Here is a 16,463-nt window from a genome sequence, read left to right as displayed (position 1 = left end):
TCAAAGGAAACTAATATTTTTCAAAAAAAAAAAAACCCTGTTTTCAAAATTCCACCAACAGGTATCTTTCCACTCCTTTCTCATACAACCATAAGTAAAAAAAACTTTTTATAGCATTCCATAAGTCTTTCCACACTATGTCCCAATAGTACTTGTAGAAAGAAGAAGTAAGACCATCCATACCTGGAGATCGATTATTCCCTTACTGGAAGACTGACTGCTGTAGCTCCATCACCAAAAATTCTAAGCTAAGGGCCAGGATATCCTCATGAACATCTTCTGATGTGCCAAGATATCGGGCTAACCCGTGAGTTGACAATCTCTAACTTTCCATTTTGCTTCAAAGTGTTGAATGAACACCTTTTCAATCTCCTCATCTTCTATTTGCACCACATTATGAATATCTTTAATTTGGTTCACTTTGTTGCCATTTCTCCTAGCCGTTGCAAAATTGTGAAACAATTTGGAATTACTGTCACCTTCCTCAAGCCACCTAGCTTTATCCCATTGGTTCCACCATGTTGACAACCTCTTCAAAGTTACATTAAGTTCATGGATTTTACTTCTAATTAAAATAAGATCATGAGCTAACCAATCACCACCCATAGCTTCCTTATGTTGAAACTCCAGAATATCCATCTTCAGCTTCTCCTTTAACTCATTTAGATCTTTACATTTGCTCTTACTCCAGAAAAAGAGAGCTTTTAAAGTTCTATTAATCTTCATTTGAAGAACCATACCTTCCTCTCCAAAATCATTCTTCTTCCAAGAGTGATAAACAATGCTTCTAGCAGCAGGATACAACCTCCAAGTATCCTCAAATCTAATGATTCTAGATTTTACACGCACCTTGTCATCCACATTGAAGGCAATAGGACTATGATCCGAAGCCACCCTAGCAAGATGCCTAGTAGCAGTCGAAGGAAGCAATTGAAGAGCAGCTGAATTCAAAAGACACCTATCCAGCCTCTCCCAAATCCTGGATGTCCCTTCCTTATTATTGCACCAAGTGAACCTTGGTCCAATACTCCCTACATCATGAAAATCACAATTAGTCATAAAACACTTCATACATCTAGGTCCTTTAGTGAAAAGGAACCTTTTACCACCTCCCTTCTCCTCTTTGCTTAGCACACAATTGAAATCTCCCCCAACGATAGAGGGATTAGAACTCACCATGCAGTTACCCAACAAGCTCCAAAGACTTTCCCGCTCCTTGCAACATCTACTGCCATAAACAGTAGCAATCCTCCATATCCCCAATCTAGGGATAGATAAATCTCCAACAATCATCTGAGAAGAAGTATCTTTAACCACAAAATTCCCAATTTTCATATTCCACAGCACTAAGATGCCACCAGAAAGGCCCACAGCAGGAAAATGGAAATAATCCCAATCCTTACCAATAAGACCATCAACATCCTTCCTACTTATATTAGTCATCTTTGTCTCCATAAGGCCAATGAAAAAAATATCATGATCTCTAACCACCTCTTTCAAATACAGAGCAGCCTCCTTCTTCCTAGCCCCTCTGTAATTCCAAAATAATAGTGTAGACATTAAGCAAGAGTAGGGGAACTCACCCCAATTAGGGACATCATTCTTACATCCCTTTTCTTTTTCTTCAATTCAGGATCAACCGGCCCCAAAGATTTCAGCTACTTAGCAATTCTGACTCTAGCAGAACCACTAATACAGGGCTTAACATAACTCACAACATCATCATTCATAACTTCCCTCCCCATGTCCAACAGCTTAACAGACTCTTCCAGCTTCCCAAGACAATCTGCATCACTGTCTTCATTTAAAACAGCAAATGAGTTGTTCAGACAAATTCCTAATTTACTACTTTCTGTCGTTATTCCTTTGCCTGCATTAATAGCTGGAACAGAATCCAATTTCTTCATCTGCTCATCAATTTCCTTTCCACTAACATCATGCTCTTGCAAAATAGTCTTCTAATCCGTATTTCCCAAGCTAGCAGTCCCGCTGACCTTATTAGCCATCTCCTCCTTAAAAAGCCCGTCTGCTCTTAAACTGGACGTGTATCCAAGGCCCATATTTAGTATTAATCACTGTAGACTTAGCCTCCCCTACAGCTTTTCTCACTTCCCCTGTAACAACTTCAGTTTTTTCCAACTCCTGATCTTTGATATCCAGAACCACCTTCTCAGGACACACACTCGCTTCATGCCCCGCTCGACCACAATGGTAACAAAGCAAATTAATCTTCTCATACTCAACCAGTTAGAAGAATCTACCGGCTAGACCATCAATCCAGACTCCATTAGGAAGTTTCTTTTCCAGGTCGATCCTGACACAGATACGGGCGAATTCTCTCTTTCCTCACCGAAACGTATTCCCATCTAAATACAATGGTGTGCCAAACCGAGAGGCAATTCTCGCAAGACTATCCTCATCCCAGCAGAACAGAGGCAAGCACGGGAGTCTGATCCACACCGGAGCTAAAATCCCTTTAAACGAATACGGATCAAAGGTCGTAGACCACCTATCCATGCTGACAACGTATCCATTAACATACCAAGGTCCCCCATTCAAAACTTCTTCCATAGCCTCATTCATTTTGAAGGAGCAGAGGATCCAATTCATACCAATTGAAGTCATATGAAATCCACCAAACTTGTTCCATTTCCTTCTCAAATCAAAGCTGCAGACAGAGAAAGGCACGTTACATCCTAGGACTTTGATCATAACCGACTGTTTTAGCACATCCGAATTCTTGGCTTCCAAAATTGGATTGAGCTTAACCGCGATTCCATCATCAGAAAGTTCACCTTGCTCATTTTTAAAATCAATTTTAATATGTTTCGGCTTCGACCAAGATCCAACCACCTCACCAACATCGCCTCACCCATTAGTATCCAAAGTATTATCCATCGGGATTTTCTCATTCAATAAACCCTTATCAGAGACATTACAATTTCCACTAACTCCGTCATCCTTGGTGATTTGAATATTATCCAAATCGTGAACCAGAAGAACCTGATTCATCCCAAAAAAACTTTTAACCTTCAAGACAGTCTCCTTCATCAAAGAGGATTCAAGATTGCCCAAATTGCAATCCCTATCAAGTTCTCCGGCATCATTCCGCCCCGAAGAACCTTAAGTCAAGATCTTCTTGCCCTTACCTTCTACCACAGTCAGACGAATCACCGATCTCGCCCCTTCTCTGATGACCAGGCCGCTTCTACCTCTACCACCAAATCGAAGAGGACTTGGGGGCCACGGAACTTCCATAACATCGGCCAAGAACGCCAATGATCTGTCGACGATGATGCCACCGGCCGGAAGAAAATCTGCGGGAGAATAAATTCAAACCGGAAAGTGGAGCTTTCTCTCACTAGAATCCTGGACTCTCTTTCTTAAAAGCCTATTCAAGAGATCAAGTTCCACAAAAATTATTCTTTCTACTATATGTCCTCATTTCCTTAGTTTGTGTAGTATGAGGGCTCTTGGTTACAAGAGCTCATAAGACTTTTGGGATAAGACTATTGAACAAGCTGAGAGGTTAGTGGTGAGGCATCTTTATTGTGCTAGGTGAAGGAGTGAGACTTCTTGGGAGAGAGAAGTGGTGTATGTTAAGAGAGTTTTTATTTGCATGTTTTACATTCTTGCAACTTGTATAGTTTTGATGATTTCAAATATTATTGTTTTAATTTTTGTTTTCTCCTAACACAGTTTGGAAGATTTGTTTTTTTTCTCTTGTGTGAACTAACATTTCAGGAAAATCGAACTCTAGATTAATGTTGACTTCAATTCATACTTCTAGAATTAATGTTGACTTCATCATATTCAGCATGAGATAGTTTGTAAATTGAAGTTGTACTTATCTTTGTATTGAGTTTGAGAGGGAGTGCTTATAATTATGTAGATAATCACACACACACACTTGGCAATGTCTAAAATGAATTAGGGTTGGAATTATTTAAACATTCAAATTTTGTGTTGTAGGCAATGGGGTTTAATTAAAATTTAAATCTTAATAATATATATATTTAATGAATTTTACATACGAAAGTTTAAGTATTAGCTTTAAGTTTTAAAGAACCAAGTTAATTTATAACTAGATAGAAATTTTTAATCAACAAGGCCTTCGCGTTAAGGAAATGAATGAATCTGTTTCATTTATTATACATTCATTTAATTCAATTTGTTTAAATGAGTTATTAAAATTGTTATAATTGAATTCAATTTTTAATCATTATTTGTGTAAATTAAATTACTTAATTTTAATTATTTATTTCTAATTTTGAAATTTATTTATATAATTAAATTTTAGTTAAATTTTCTTGTAATGTTTACATTAAAATTCTTCATGTAAGATTAATTAATTGAATTTCATTTATAATTTGGGTTATATTGAAATAATTCAAATTTTATTTATTTATTCTAATTTTTAAAATTTTGTTTAATTTTATTTAGATTTTCCATTTTGAAAATAACTTTTTCTTTTTTATTTAAAATAGATTATTTAATCTTAAATAAAATAAAAGAATTAATATTATTTTATTTCATATAAATTTATTTATTTTTTAGAATATTAATTATTATTTATCAATTTATTTATTTATTTATTTATTTATTTAATCTTACTTTTGTTTTAAAAATTTATTTATTATAAAATATTATTTTGATTATTTGTAATTTATTGAAAACAAAAAATTATATGATCGTACGGGACGATCAAGTCAATTATCCCTCAGTAGAGCAATGGATCGAACAGGAAGTGAGAAAATTTTTTCTAAGTCCTGATCGTCCGGATGAATTTCATATTCGTCCCGAAACGAACTCCTCGTGGATTCTCACTTTACACTGTATTGTCCAAAAGAAATGCATGATTCATCTCTTGACGAATCCTCCAGATTTCCAATTTGGTCTATTCGTCCAGATGAAATGCATGATTCTTCTCTAGACGAATACTCTGGATTTCCAATTTGGTCTGTTCGTCCAGACAAAATGCATGATTTGTCTCTGGATGAATCCCTGGATTTCCAATTTGGTCTGTTCGTCCAGACGAAGTCCAAGTTCGTCCTGGATGAACTCCTCTGGACTTTGAGTTTACACTAATCATCAAAACAAAATCTTAATTCATCTTTGGATGAAATCCTCTGTCCAAAAATCGTCCAGAATGAAGATATGTCGTCCCAGGACGAAGGAATCAACACTTCAAATTTTGACGTCGTCCTGCACTTTTTGGGAACCGACCTATGGAATAACCATTTGTACCGGACGAACATAGTTCGTACGATGATGATCGGGTATGAAGTCAATTTATATCAATATACTTGGGTTCGTTCATAAGCTTTTAAGTAAATTGTCCATGATGATCCATGATCGTACGGTATGATCCACTGCGTGTTTGACTTGAATATTTGTAGTTTTTGGACGGTTTTCTTTATCTTCTATATATAGTCCAATTTAGACTGCCACCAAATCATTTTGCCCATTGATCTTCATGCCTATTCGAAAGAAGATTCAAGGAGAGAGTGTGAGAGAGCATTCGAAAGAAGATCTTACTACTGGAGTGAGAAGGATTCACTTGTGGTTAAAGGTAAGAGTTCTATACTTTTGATTTGGAATTACTTCACTCTTCTTTCTTCCTTCTAGATTTCTTGTGAGAAGATCTATCAAGGAGATCCGATTCTCTGCCGACACTTAAAGGTGGAACAGCTGAAGGGTTCTCTGCCCCACAAAAGAGTGTGAAAGGACAAAGGGTCTCTTGCCCCACTAGGAGAGTGTGAAAGGATGAAGGGTTCTCTCCCACACTAGGAGAGTGTGAAAGGAAGGACGATTTCTGCCAACACTAGGGATGAGTGTAAAAGGACGACGGTCTCTACCGCACCGGGAAGTGGTGGAAAGAGTTTTTATAAAGCCTTCTCCGCCTTGCTGTGGTGCTAAAGGAGTCACTAGTTTATTAGTGCAATACTCGGAGGGTGCCTCCTGGGAGTGGATATAGGTCTGGTTTTGACCGAACTACTATAATTGGTGTTCTTTATTTTTCCACTGTTTTATTTTAACGTTTACAACTTGTGGTTGAAAAATCTATTTCTATAAAACTCACAAAGTTAGTTTTTATTCCAAATTTTAAGAGGTAAATATTTTTTTTTAATTACCAATTCACCCCCCCCCCCTCTTGGTTAACCTGGGAATAAGCTTAGGTTTAACAACCTAATTCTTAGTAAACGAGTTTCCACAGTGTACAAGGGTGTTATTCAATACATGTGAAGGAGAAAGGCCTCTATGCCTTTTTGGGAGTAGAAGGTGTGAATAGTGGAATACCTGAGGAGAGGACTCTAGGGAGTGAAAGTAGGTCAGGTTGACTGAACCACTATAAAACTTTTATTTGTGTTCATTTTTACTTTATTTTTATATTTTTAATTTTTTATTTTATATGGTTACATTTATTTTTAATATTTAAATTTTAAAAAAATATATTTTTTATATAAATAAATTTTTAAGACTTTTATTGCTCTCAGATTATTTTAATTAAATATTAAAATTAAAATTTTTTATTTTTCCATTTAATTTATTTTCTCTAAAATTTATTTTTTACTACTCATAGAAGATGTTGCTCTTAGAGAGAGTCGCCTTACATGCTTTGGCCAAATAAAATGTTGGCCTTCTCATGATCTGGTTAGGAGAGTAGATATATTAAATTAGACCTATGTTAAGAAATGTAGAGGTAGATACAAAAAGTTTTGGTTTGAAAGTATTAAAAATGACATTTTTTTAATTATATTTGAATGATAATATGACTCTTAATAAGACATAGTCAAGAAAAAAAATTCATATAGTTGATCCCATGAGTGGAATAAAAGTTTGATGTTATTGTATTGGAATATGTTGTTGATAATGTTTGGACTATAAGCAATAGTAAGAAAATCAAAACCCTAAAATATATAATAAAAAAATTCAAGAATAATAATAAAAATAGTAATAAAATGGATGCAAATTAACTTATTATGCATCTAACTAACTTTAAAAGTAGTTGATAATAATTTATTATACAAAGTAAAATATTTCTTGAAAATAATTGAAATATAACATAGTTTGAATTAAATCTAAATAAATAAGTTCTTTATTTATTATAGTAAAAAGTAATAGATTTTGTTAGGCCCTTATACCTTCCCTAAAAAATAGATATTAGAATTCAAGCCATTATGACTCATGTACTAGCATATCAAAAATAGGCCCTTAAGACTCCCAATAGTTATCGCATATTATATATTAAGAAATTTAGACCTTATTATTTGAGATTATTGTGACTTAGTTTTTCGATTGTTGAGATTATTGCAACATGTGTGTTTTTTTTTTATTTCAAATATTATTGTTTTAATTACAGTTTCTCCTTACATATTTTGGATGTATTATTTTTATTGTTTATGTGTATTAATATTTCAGAGAAATCATACTCCAAATTATTGAAGACTTCAAATCAGATTAGATTATGGTTCATTATAAATGTAGTCTGTATTTTTTTATTTTATCGAGTTTGAGAGAGTGTGATTATAATTTAGTAATTATGCACACACACACTGAGGGAGTGATTAAAATTTGTAATTTTTTTAACTAATCATACTGTATGAATTCATTTAATTTGTATGGGATAATTTGTTCAGTTATTCCTTTCTACAAGTAGTTAAATGAATTATAGAAAAAAAAATTCTAAGTATTGATCGAGCTGTATGAAGGGTTCTTTGTATAGATGACATCCAGAGTACTAAATGGACTATTCCCTTTTCATCTTGACAAATTCAAAATTTTTCTTAACTGGTCATGCTGTATGATTCCTTCTTTATACAGATGATGTCCAGAGTACAAAATTGATGGGTCTCGTTTCATCCCGACGAACTCAAAATTTTTCTTAACTGATCATATTGTATGATGCCTTGCTCGTACAGATGATGTATAGAATACAAAATGGATGGAACCCTTTTCATCCCAAAGAATGCCAAATTTTTCTAAACGGATCATATTATATGATGTCTTATTCGTACAGACAACGTCTAGAGTACGAAAATATGGGGAACCTTTTCTTATCGATGAATTAGAAAAATTTTCATATACTTCGTACAGTATAAATATGGTTCGTACTGAATGAATTTCATGTATGAAAATATTTTGTACATGTTTGTAAGTAGCAATTTTGAACTATTTGTACATACGAAGTACAATCGTACACGCTAAAAATGGTAATTTTTAGTTTTTTGGACGTTTTTGTGCTTTCATATAAAATGTCCATTAAAACTGTCTTTAAATGAGTTTTTCTTTATGATTTCTTTGAGAGCGAGTGAAACAATATTTTGGGAGAGTGTTTGAGATAGAGTTCTTGCAAGGGGAGTGTGAAGGGTTCACAAGGTTACTCAAAGGTAAGAATCTCTTTTATATTTCAGTTACTTCTCTTACTTTCTTCTTTCTAATTGCTCGAGAGAAAATCTCTGAAGAAGATCCAGTAATCTGTCAACCCTTGGAAGGTGTGAAAGAATAATGGTACTCTGCCAACACTTGGAGGGTGTGAAAGGATGACAATACTTTACTAACATTTGGAGGGTATGAAATGATGACGGTACTCTACTGCCACTTGAAGGGTGTAAAAGGATGATGGTACACTTTCTAGCCGAGGATTGGTTGAAGAGAGGAAATTTATAAACACTTCTCTGCCTTACTGTGGAGGCAAAAGGAGAGATATTTTAGTAATAGTATAATACCTGAAGAGGGAATCTTTAGGGAGTGGATGTAGCTCTTGTTGGACTGAACCACCATAAATTTTTGTGTTTATTTTTATTTCTACACTTTTATTTTTCAGCATTATACAATTAGTGGTTGAAAAAAATATTTTTTAGAAATAGATATAATTATCAGTTATCATTAAAAATCTAAGAGATTTTTTTAAATACCAATTTACCCCCCCCCCCCCCCCCCTCCCCCCCCCCCCCCTCTTGTTTAGCCTTAGGACATTATATAGGTTTAACAACCTATACAAACTTTACAAGTGGCATCAGAGCTTTATTTCAAAATTTTAAGTTTAGACTAATTTTTAAAAATGATAATAACTAATTTTGGAAACCGTAACACACTTGAAGAGTATTCGATCACTAAGCCTCTGTTATTTTACAATATCCCTTTTGATTTTTGGAAAACACATATATCTAATTTTCTTCAATCGCTTGACTATTGCATGTGGATTTTAGTTTCAGATGGGTATACTAGGCCAACTAGACTTGTAGATGGCATTAGAGTTGAAATACTCTTTACTGATTAGACTGTAGAAGAATGAGACTTAGCACAACTAAACACAAAATATTTAAATAGTTTTTTTGTGCACTTAAGTCTAAAAATTATAAACGAGTTTCTACTTGTAAAAGTGAAAAATATATTTAGGATAGGCTTTGTATTACATACAAAGGGATTAGCGAAGTGAAATAATCTAGACTAAATATCTTGTTATATGATTATGAGATGTTTCGTATGAAATGAAATGAATCCATATCTGACATGTACACACGATTCACTCAAATTATCACTTATTTGTATGTATTAGGTAGGGAACTAATGAATCCTAAAATGATTAATAAAATCATTCATTATTTGCCTATGACTTATAATGCTAAAATTACTGTAATTACAAAGTCTAAAGATTTTAATGTGTAATCTATTGACAATCTTCTTAGATCACTAATTGCTTACAAGCAAGGAGTGACTCAAAGATAGATTGATGTAGGAGAAAAGTGAAAGGATAAGAATATAGCTTTGAAAGTGGAGGACTCAGAGAGTGATCAATCATAACTTGAGGATGAGGATGACATTACCTTGATGACCACGCAATTTCGGAGTTTTTTTAAGAGGAAGTACAGGAGACGCCAATAGTGGAATAGAGGTAAGTTCAACAAAAATGTTAAGGTTTCTAATGATGTTATTTTCTATGAATGTAGGAAACCTAGATATGTCAAATCTGATTAACCCAATGTTAAAGCCACACCTAGAAAGGAGAAGGTGGAGGAGAAAATAAATGTGAGGAAGGGCAAGATGAAGTTTTAGCAAGCTTTTTGGGCAGATTCAACTTTGAATTCATAATAAATAGAAAATGAAGAAGAAGTTACCAATCTGTGCTTAATGGCTGCTAATCTTGACCAATCAGATCAAGAAGAGGTATATGACTTAAGTTATAATAAATTACTAGAAGTTTATGAAAGACTTCATATAGCATATAAAAAACTCAATAAAATACATGCTAGGTTGAATTTAGATTTTTAAGAGTTATAGAAATAGTATGAAAGCCTTAAGAAAGATCACACACAAATTAATAACAATCACATGAGTATATTGAATGAATTTGACTATTTGAATGAATAAAATGATTTATTAAAATCATCTTATACTGAATTGGAAAAAGAATTAAAAACTTTTAAGGATGAATCAGAAAATAGAGAGCACTATTTGAAATATGATAATAATATGTTAGAAGATGTAAACTCATTTCTTAAAGTGAAGGTGAAAGCTCTTAGGAAAATAGGACACCCCTATACTTGAAGATTTTACTAATCCTACTTTAAAGTCAAAAATCGTAAAATCTAGAAAGAGACAATTTTATTATCAGAGATTAAAAAATCCTTTTTCTGGAGTTAAGTGCTATTATTATGGAATGATTAGGCATATTTCACACACTTATTCTATACATAGCAAAACGCATTTATTATAGAGACCAAAGATGCATAAAATAAGTCATATCATAGATGCATCTAGTTTAATTTTGCTAAGAAGAAAACCCAAAATAGTTTGGGTTCCTAAGACTAGTGTTTGATTATTTTAAATATATACTTTCATACAAGACTTTGTGAGAGCATTTTGTACCAAGACAATGGTTGCTCGAAGCATATAACTGGAGATACTACATAATTCATATTGCTGGAAGCCAGGAATGAAGGCAAAGTTACATTGAGAGATAATACCCCTAGGAAAGTGGTAGGCACATGTATTATCGATAACATGAATAATTTTTTCTTTGAAAATGTGTTACTTGTAGAAGGCTTTAAGCATAATCTCTTGAGTATTAGTTAGCTTTGTGATAAAAGATATAGTGCTAAATTTTTTCCCACTAGCTACATATTAAGTTAAAATGGAATTGATGTATTGCATATTACATAGAAATAGGGTAAAAAATGTGTATATGCTAGACTTAAATTGTATTACATTTCCTAATACTTTTTGTTTAAAAACATTTTTTGATGAATTATGGTTATGGCATAGGATGCTTTGTCACGCTAGCATGAGAAATCTTAAAAAAAAATTATCCAAAAAGAACTTCTTAGAAGTATACCAAAACTAGACTTTACTAAGGATCGCCTTTGTGATGCATGCCAACTAGGAAAATAGGTGAAGTACTCATTTCATTCCACTAAGGATCTTAGAACGAGCAAATCATTGTAGATTATTAATATGGATCTTTTTGGTCCGGTTAGCACTGTAAGTTTAGGAGGGAAGGTATACAGATTTGTGATTATTAATGATTTTTCAAGATTCACATGGATTAAATTTTTATTTCATAAGAGTGAATCATTTAAGAAATTTAGAGACTTTTTGATTTAGATTCAGAGGAAACTAGGATGTAAAATTTTAATAATTCAAAGTGATCATGGAGGTGAATTTAAAAATGAAAAATTTGAAGAATTTTGTAAAGAAAAAGGAATTGATCACAATTTTCTGCACTTAGGACCCCTCAGCATAATGGGGTAGTCAAAAGAAAGAACAGAATATTAATTAAAGCCGCTAGAGCCATATTGGAAAAATATTCACTTCTAAAATATTATTTGGCTAAAGCAGTTAATACACCTTGTTATGTTTTGAATAGGGTGAACATTTGATCAAAATTAAATAAAATATCCTATGAGCTTCTTGAGGGGAAAATAACTAATTTGTCACATTTGCATGTTTTTGTATATAAGATGTTCAAACATAATAATGAAAAATCTCCTTTAGAAAAATTTGATCTAAAATCAGATGAATGAATTTTTCTTTGATCTAATGTTGGGAAATCATATATAGTGTTTAATAAAAGAACTTTGGTAGTTGAGGAGACCACACATATTATATTTGATGAATCTGTGATTTTAGAAGAGCTAATTTTGGAAGAGAATCATTTAGAAATTAACTTTCAAGGAATTGAAAAGATAAACTTGAAAGAAAATTTGGAGATGGAAAATCCTTTGCCTACAGAATTGAAATTTTATAAAAATCATCCTAATGAATTTATTTTAGGTGAACCTAATGAGGGTGTTAGGACTAGGCATTGACTTAGTAAAGAGGTTAATCATTACGCCTTTATTTTTATGATTGAACCCACAAATGTTAATCAAGCACTTTCGGATGAATTTTGAATTTTGGCCATGCAAAAAGAGTTGAATCAATTTGTATGGAATGATGTTTGGGAATTGATTGAGAAGCCAAAGGATCAAAGTGAAGTTGGAACAAAGTGGGTATTTAAAAATCAAATGAATGATTCAAGAGTTGTGATTGGAAATAAGTTTAGATTGGTGTCTAAGGGGTATAATCAAATTGAAGGGATTGATTTTGAGGATACTTTTGCTCCTATAGTAAGACTTGAAGCAATTAGGGTTAGCCTTTACCTATTTTAGGGAATTTAATTTGTTTCAAATAGATTTTAAAAGTATATTTCTGAATGTACAAGAAGTTGTTTATGTTGAGTAACCTCCAGACTATGAAAATTTTAAATTTTTTAATCATGTGTATAAATTAAAAAAGACATTATGTGGATTGAAATAAGCACCTAGGGCATGGTAGGAGAGGTTAAGCATTTTCCTATTAGAGAGATCTTTTTTAAAAGGAAGTGTGAACATCACTCTCTTTTCGAAGAAATTAGGAGATGATTTCCTCATTATTTAGATATATATATTGATGATATTATTTTTGGATCTATAAATAAAAATCTTTGTTATAATTTTTCTAAAATAATGAGTAGTAAATTTAAGATGAGCTTGATGAGAAATCTTTGTTATTTTCTTGGTTTTAGCATTAAGCAAAATATGGAGAGAATATTTCTTAGTCAGTCAAAGTATAATAAGGACATCCTCAAGAAGTATGAAATAAACAATGTTAAACCAGTAACTACTCCAACAAGTTCCTCAATTCAATTGGATAAGAACCTAAAGGGAAAATTTATTGATCAAAAGAAATTTAGAGGTATAATTGAATCATTGCTTTATTTGACTGCTGGTAGACCAGATATAATATTTAGTGTTACTTCTAGAACTTATCAATTCATAGAAAATTCATTAGTTTCTGGTCTAATATAAAAGTAAATTATGTAGCCCTATCTGCTGCTAAAGCTGAATACATTACCTTAGGAAGTTGTGTGGCACAAGTTCTTTGATTTAAATAACAGTTGATTGATTTAGGATTTACAATAGGTATAATTCTAATTTATTGTGATAACATTAGTGCCATTTTCATCTCAAAGAATCCTATTCAATATTCTAGAACTGAACATATAAACATAAGGGCTCATTTCTTTAGGGATCGTGTAGTCAAAGGAGAAATTGAATTGAATCATGTTTCTACTGAAAATCAACTTGTAAATATTTTTACAAAACCACTAGCCTTTAATACTTTTAGCACCTTAAGAATAAGGTTCGGTGTCATTGATCTTAATGCGTAGATAAAATTTTTTGCGAACTTAATATGTTCTTTTATGTGTATTTGATTTAGTTTTTCTATTTCTATTTGTTTTGTTTTTTTTGTTTTTTTTTTTTTTTTTTTGTGATTGTTTTGATTTTGTTTGTTTTTTTTTTGGACATTTATCACTTATCAAAGGATGATGGATTTTTATAAATTTTTCTGGTTTTCATGATTTATTTTCTAAGTGTTTATTCATTTTGTACAAAATTTTTTCGTACCATACAAATTTTATAGCATGTCATTTCTATTTTTGGAGTTGAACATGAAAAATTTGGATTTTTAAAGTACTTTTACTGCAAGATGATGTCATTATACCGTATGAACTATACAAATTCATATGTATGGATGTGGACAATTATCCGATCAGAGCTAATTATTATAACTAATTGTACGTATAAAATTGACTTTTGTCTGTACGATTGAGGTACCACTTTCTATGGGGGACAAATCTAATCATCACTAAAATGATCTTAAATAACTGATCATCCCGGATGAACACTTGTTAATATGTACAAATGTATGGTCAAAAAGTGTGTATGACAGGATGCCTCGTAAATTGTGTGTTTATGAAAAATTATTTCATTTTAAACATTATCATTAGTACATACGAAAACTTTTTCATCCAATATGATCTCAAGATTTTATATATGAAGCCAATTTTGAATTGTACTATAGGTCATTTTTCTTTATATTGAAGGTCGACTAATATCATTTTCATTCACTTTCAAACCCTTCTCTAAACTCTCCAGATCTCTATCCTAGGAATGGAAAGCTCTAGCAAATGTTCTTGAGATATTAAAGGATCGTCATCTAGGGGTGGGGATGACAAATTCTTGTCTAGGGTTAATGAGGATGCATTCTATAGGTATATAGCCACCAAAATTACTCCTTCTAGACTCCTCATCCAAAATGAAATTCATTTTTCTATCTTGCCACTCTTTGCTTCAACTTAGTTCTCTTTTATTTTGACCTTGATCCATGCCTACCATAGAGAGACCTTTTATTATTTCTTAGCAAATATGAGGTTCAATGAGGATGAAACTAGGATAACCTCTTTTGTTAAAAAATAGCGTGTGGAAATTATAAAGAAAGATTTAGAAACTTTCCTTCACTTAAGGACTCACGGCACTAGAGCTCACACCTTAATCTCTAAATCTGACTATGACTAGTCTGAGATCAATAAAACTCTTAGAGGTATAACTCAAGTATGTCACTTAGCGAGAGTCTACACATTAAACTAAAATGCCTGGCTCATCCATCATGTCTTAAGAACTTCAATCATTCCTAAGGCTGGTGATTATATTAATATGACTCCTCTCCTATCCACCATCACATATTTGATCATGGTCGGACAACCTATTGATGAGGTCCAACTAATCCTGGATTACATTAATAATTTTTCTAAAATTGGGCTTCCTCATCATAAGAGGAAGAAGAATATTGCTCTAGGACACTTAGTGACCTACATTTTAGATAACAAGTACCTCATTATTCATCTTGATCCTCCCACTGATATGCCAATCTTTTTTACCGATGCTTCCTTTCAATCTTTGTTTGGGAGAGAATAGTGTTCTAGTGGAGATTCTGAAGAAGAAGAAGAAGGGGGAGCAGTTATACCTGCACCTAGACCTGATCAATAATACTTTTAGGAGTTGGTCTAGCATTTTGATTGTATAGAAACTCACTTTGATCAATGTTTTAATCAAATTTATGCATGTTTAAACTAGCATGATGCAAGGTACCAGAAGGACATGGGGTGGATAAGGGGTTAGTTTGATAAGGTTAATATAAATGTAGTTATGATGAATAGAAAATTATCAGTGTTCAACCAGCCATCTCCTCTAGACTAGGGCCCCACTTACTTTTAGGTATACTTCTTTATTGTTGTTTCTGTTAATCTTTTACCTGTGATGTGATGATGTCTTTATATTTCTCTTTTGAAGTACTTATTTTGTGTTGAGATGTTTTATGTTTGGATGTTATGTTAATTTGATATTGGTATCAATGGTATGAATATAACTCATATTTTTCTTTGAAATCAATAAAAATATCATATTTTGTGAATTTGTTTTTGTTTCCTATTTTGAAATATGAGTTTGTCTATATGAAAAGCCTTTTATAATTGATCTACAAATGTGTTATAAATTAACTTGCATTACAAAATTAATTTCATTATAAAATCTTATTTTTTAAAAAAATTTAAATAAATTTATAACTAAATTAAGTTAAGGAGATCAATTTCATTTTCTTTTACGCAAACATGATTTGAATGTCATTATTGTAATATTGATGTCTTATTATTTTTATTTCTTTTTTAATATGATTATTTTTTTTTATTAGAGAAGTTTGTTTTTAGATTACTTATTTTAAAAAGACTCAAGAAGTATATAAAAATGGAAAGAAATAAAGAAATGCACAATATGTGCAAAAATAAAAAATTTGCACAATGGTTCGCTAAGTGAAAAGAGGCGCAAAATTAGCCCATGTAGAAAAAGATGCACAAAGTGTGCCATACATATTTGAAAGGAAGCGCTATATCGCCAATTAAATTTTGTATTTATTATGTTCTTTCCACTATCATTTAATCACTAATTCAAATCAATCTAATTTTCAATTATACTCTATATTGAAATTGAAGTTAACTAATCTTCATTTCGTCATTTTTGCGATAATCATACTTATTTATTTTGTTTAGACTGACTCGTGATCTTTATTAACTTTTCTTATCTTAGTTCTTCTTTGATTTAAAA

The 16,463-nt window shown here is 32.1% G+C and overlaps 1 protein-coding gene across 1 annotated transcript; it reads right to left on the bottom strand.

The window, feature by feature from the left end:
* Positions 1–300: 300 nt before the first annotated feature.
* On the bottom strand, positions 301–2,060 carry LOC110105527. Its single transcript, XM_020835065.2, has 4 exons — positions 1,995–2,060; positions 1,663–1,907; positions 1,100–1,531; positions 301–1,015 (listed from the first exon to the last, which is right to left on the bottom strand). Exons 1-4 carry the CDS (start codon positions 2,058–2,060, stop codon positions 301–303), a joined length of 1,458 nt encoding a protein of 485 aa, XP_020690724.2.
* Between the last annotated feature and the right edge of the window lie 14,403 nt (positions 2,061–16,463).

This window comes from Dendrobium catenatum, unplaced genomic scaffold, assembly GCF_001605985.2.
Source record: "Dendrobium catenatum unplaced genomic scaffold, ASM160598v2 fragScaff_scaffold_621, whole genome shotgun sequence".
Lineage (NCBI taxonomy): Eukaryota > Viridiplantae > Streptophyta > Magnoliopsida > Asparagales > Orchidaceae > Dendrobium > Dendrobium catenatum.
The sequence above is the reverse complement of the archived record's forward strand: the minus strand, read 5'-3'. Positions and strand labels throughout refer to the sequence as shown.

Excerpts from the sequence above, each read along its gene's own strand:
- LOC110105527 (XM_020835065.2), bottom strand. The coding sequence starts at position 2,060 with ATGGGCCTTGGATACACGTCCAGTTTAAGAGCAGACGGGCTTTTTAAG. Across the intron at positions 1,532-1,662 it reads GCTAGAGTCAGAATTGCTAA|AGGGGCTAGGAAGAAGGAGG; the intron begins GTAGCTGAAATC and ends TTGGAATTACAG. Across the intron at positions 1,016-1,099 it reads GAGAAGGGAGGTGGTAAAAG|GTTCACTTGGTGCAATAATA; the intron begins GTTCCTTTTCAC and ends TATTGGACCAAG.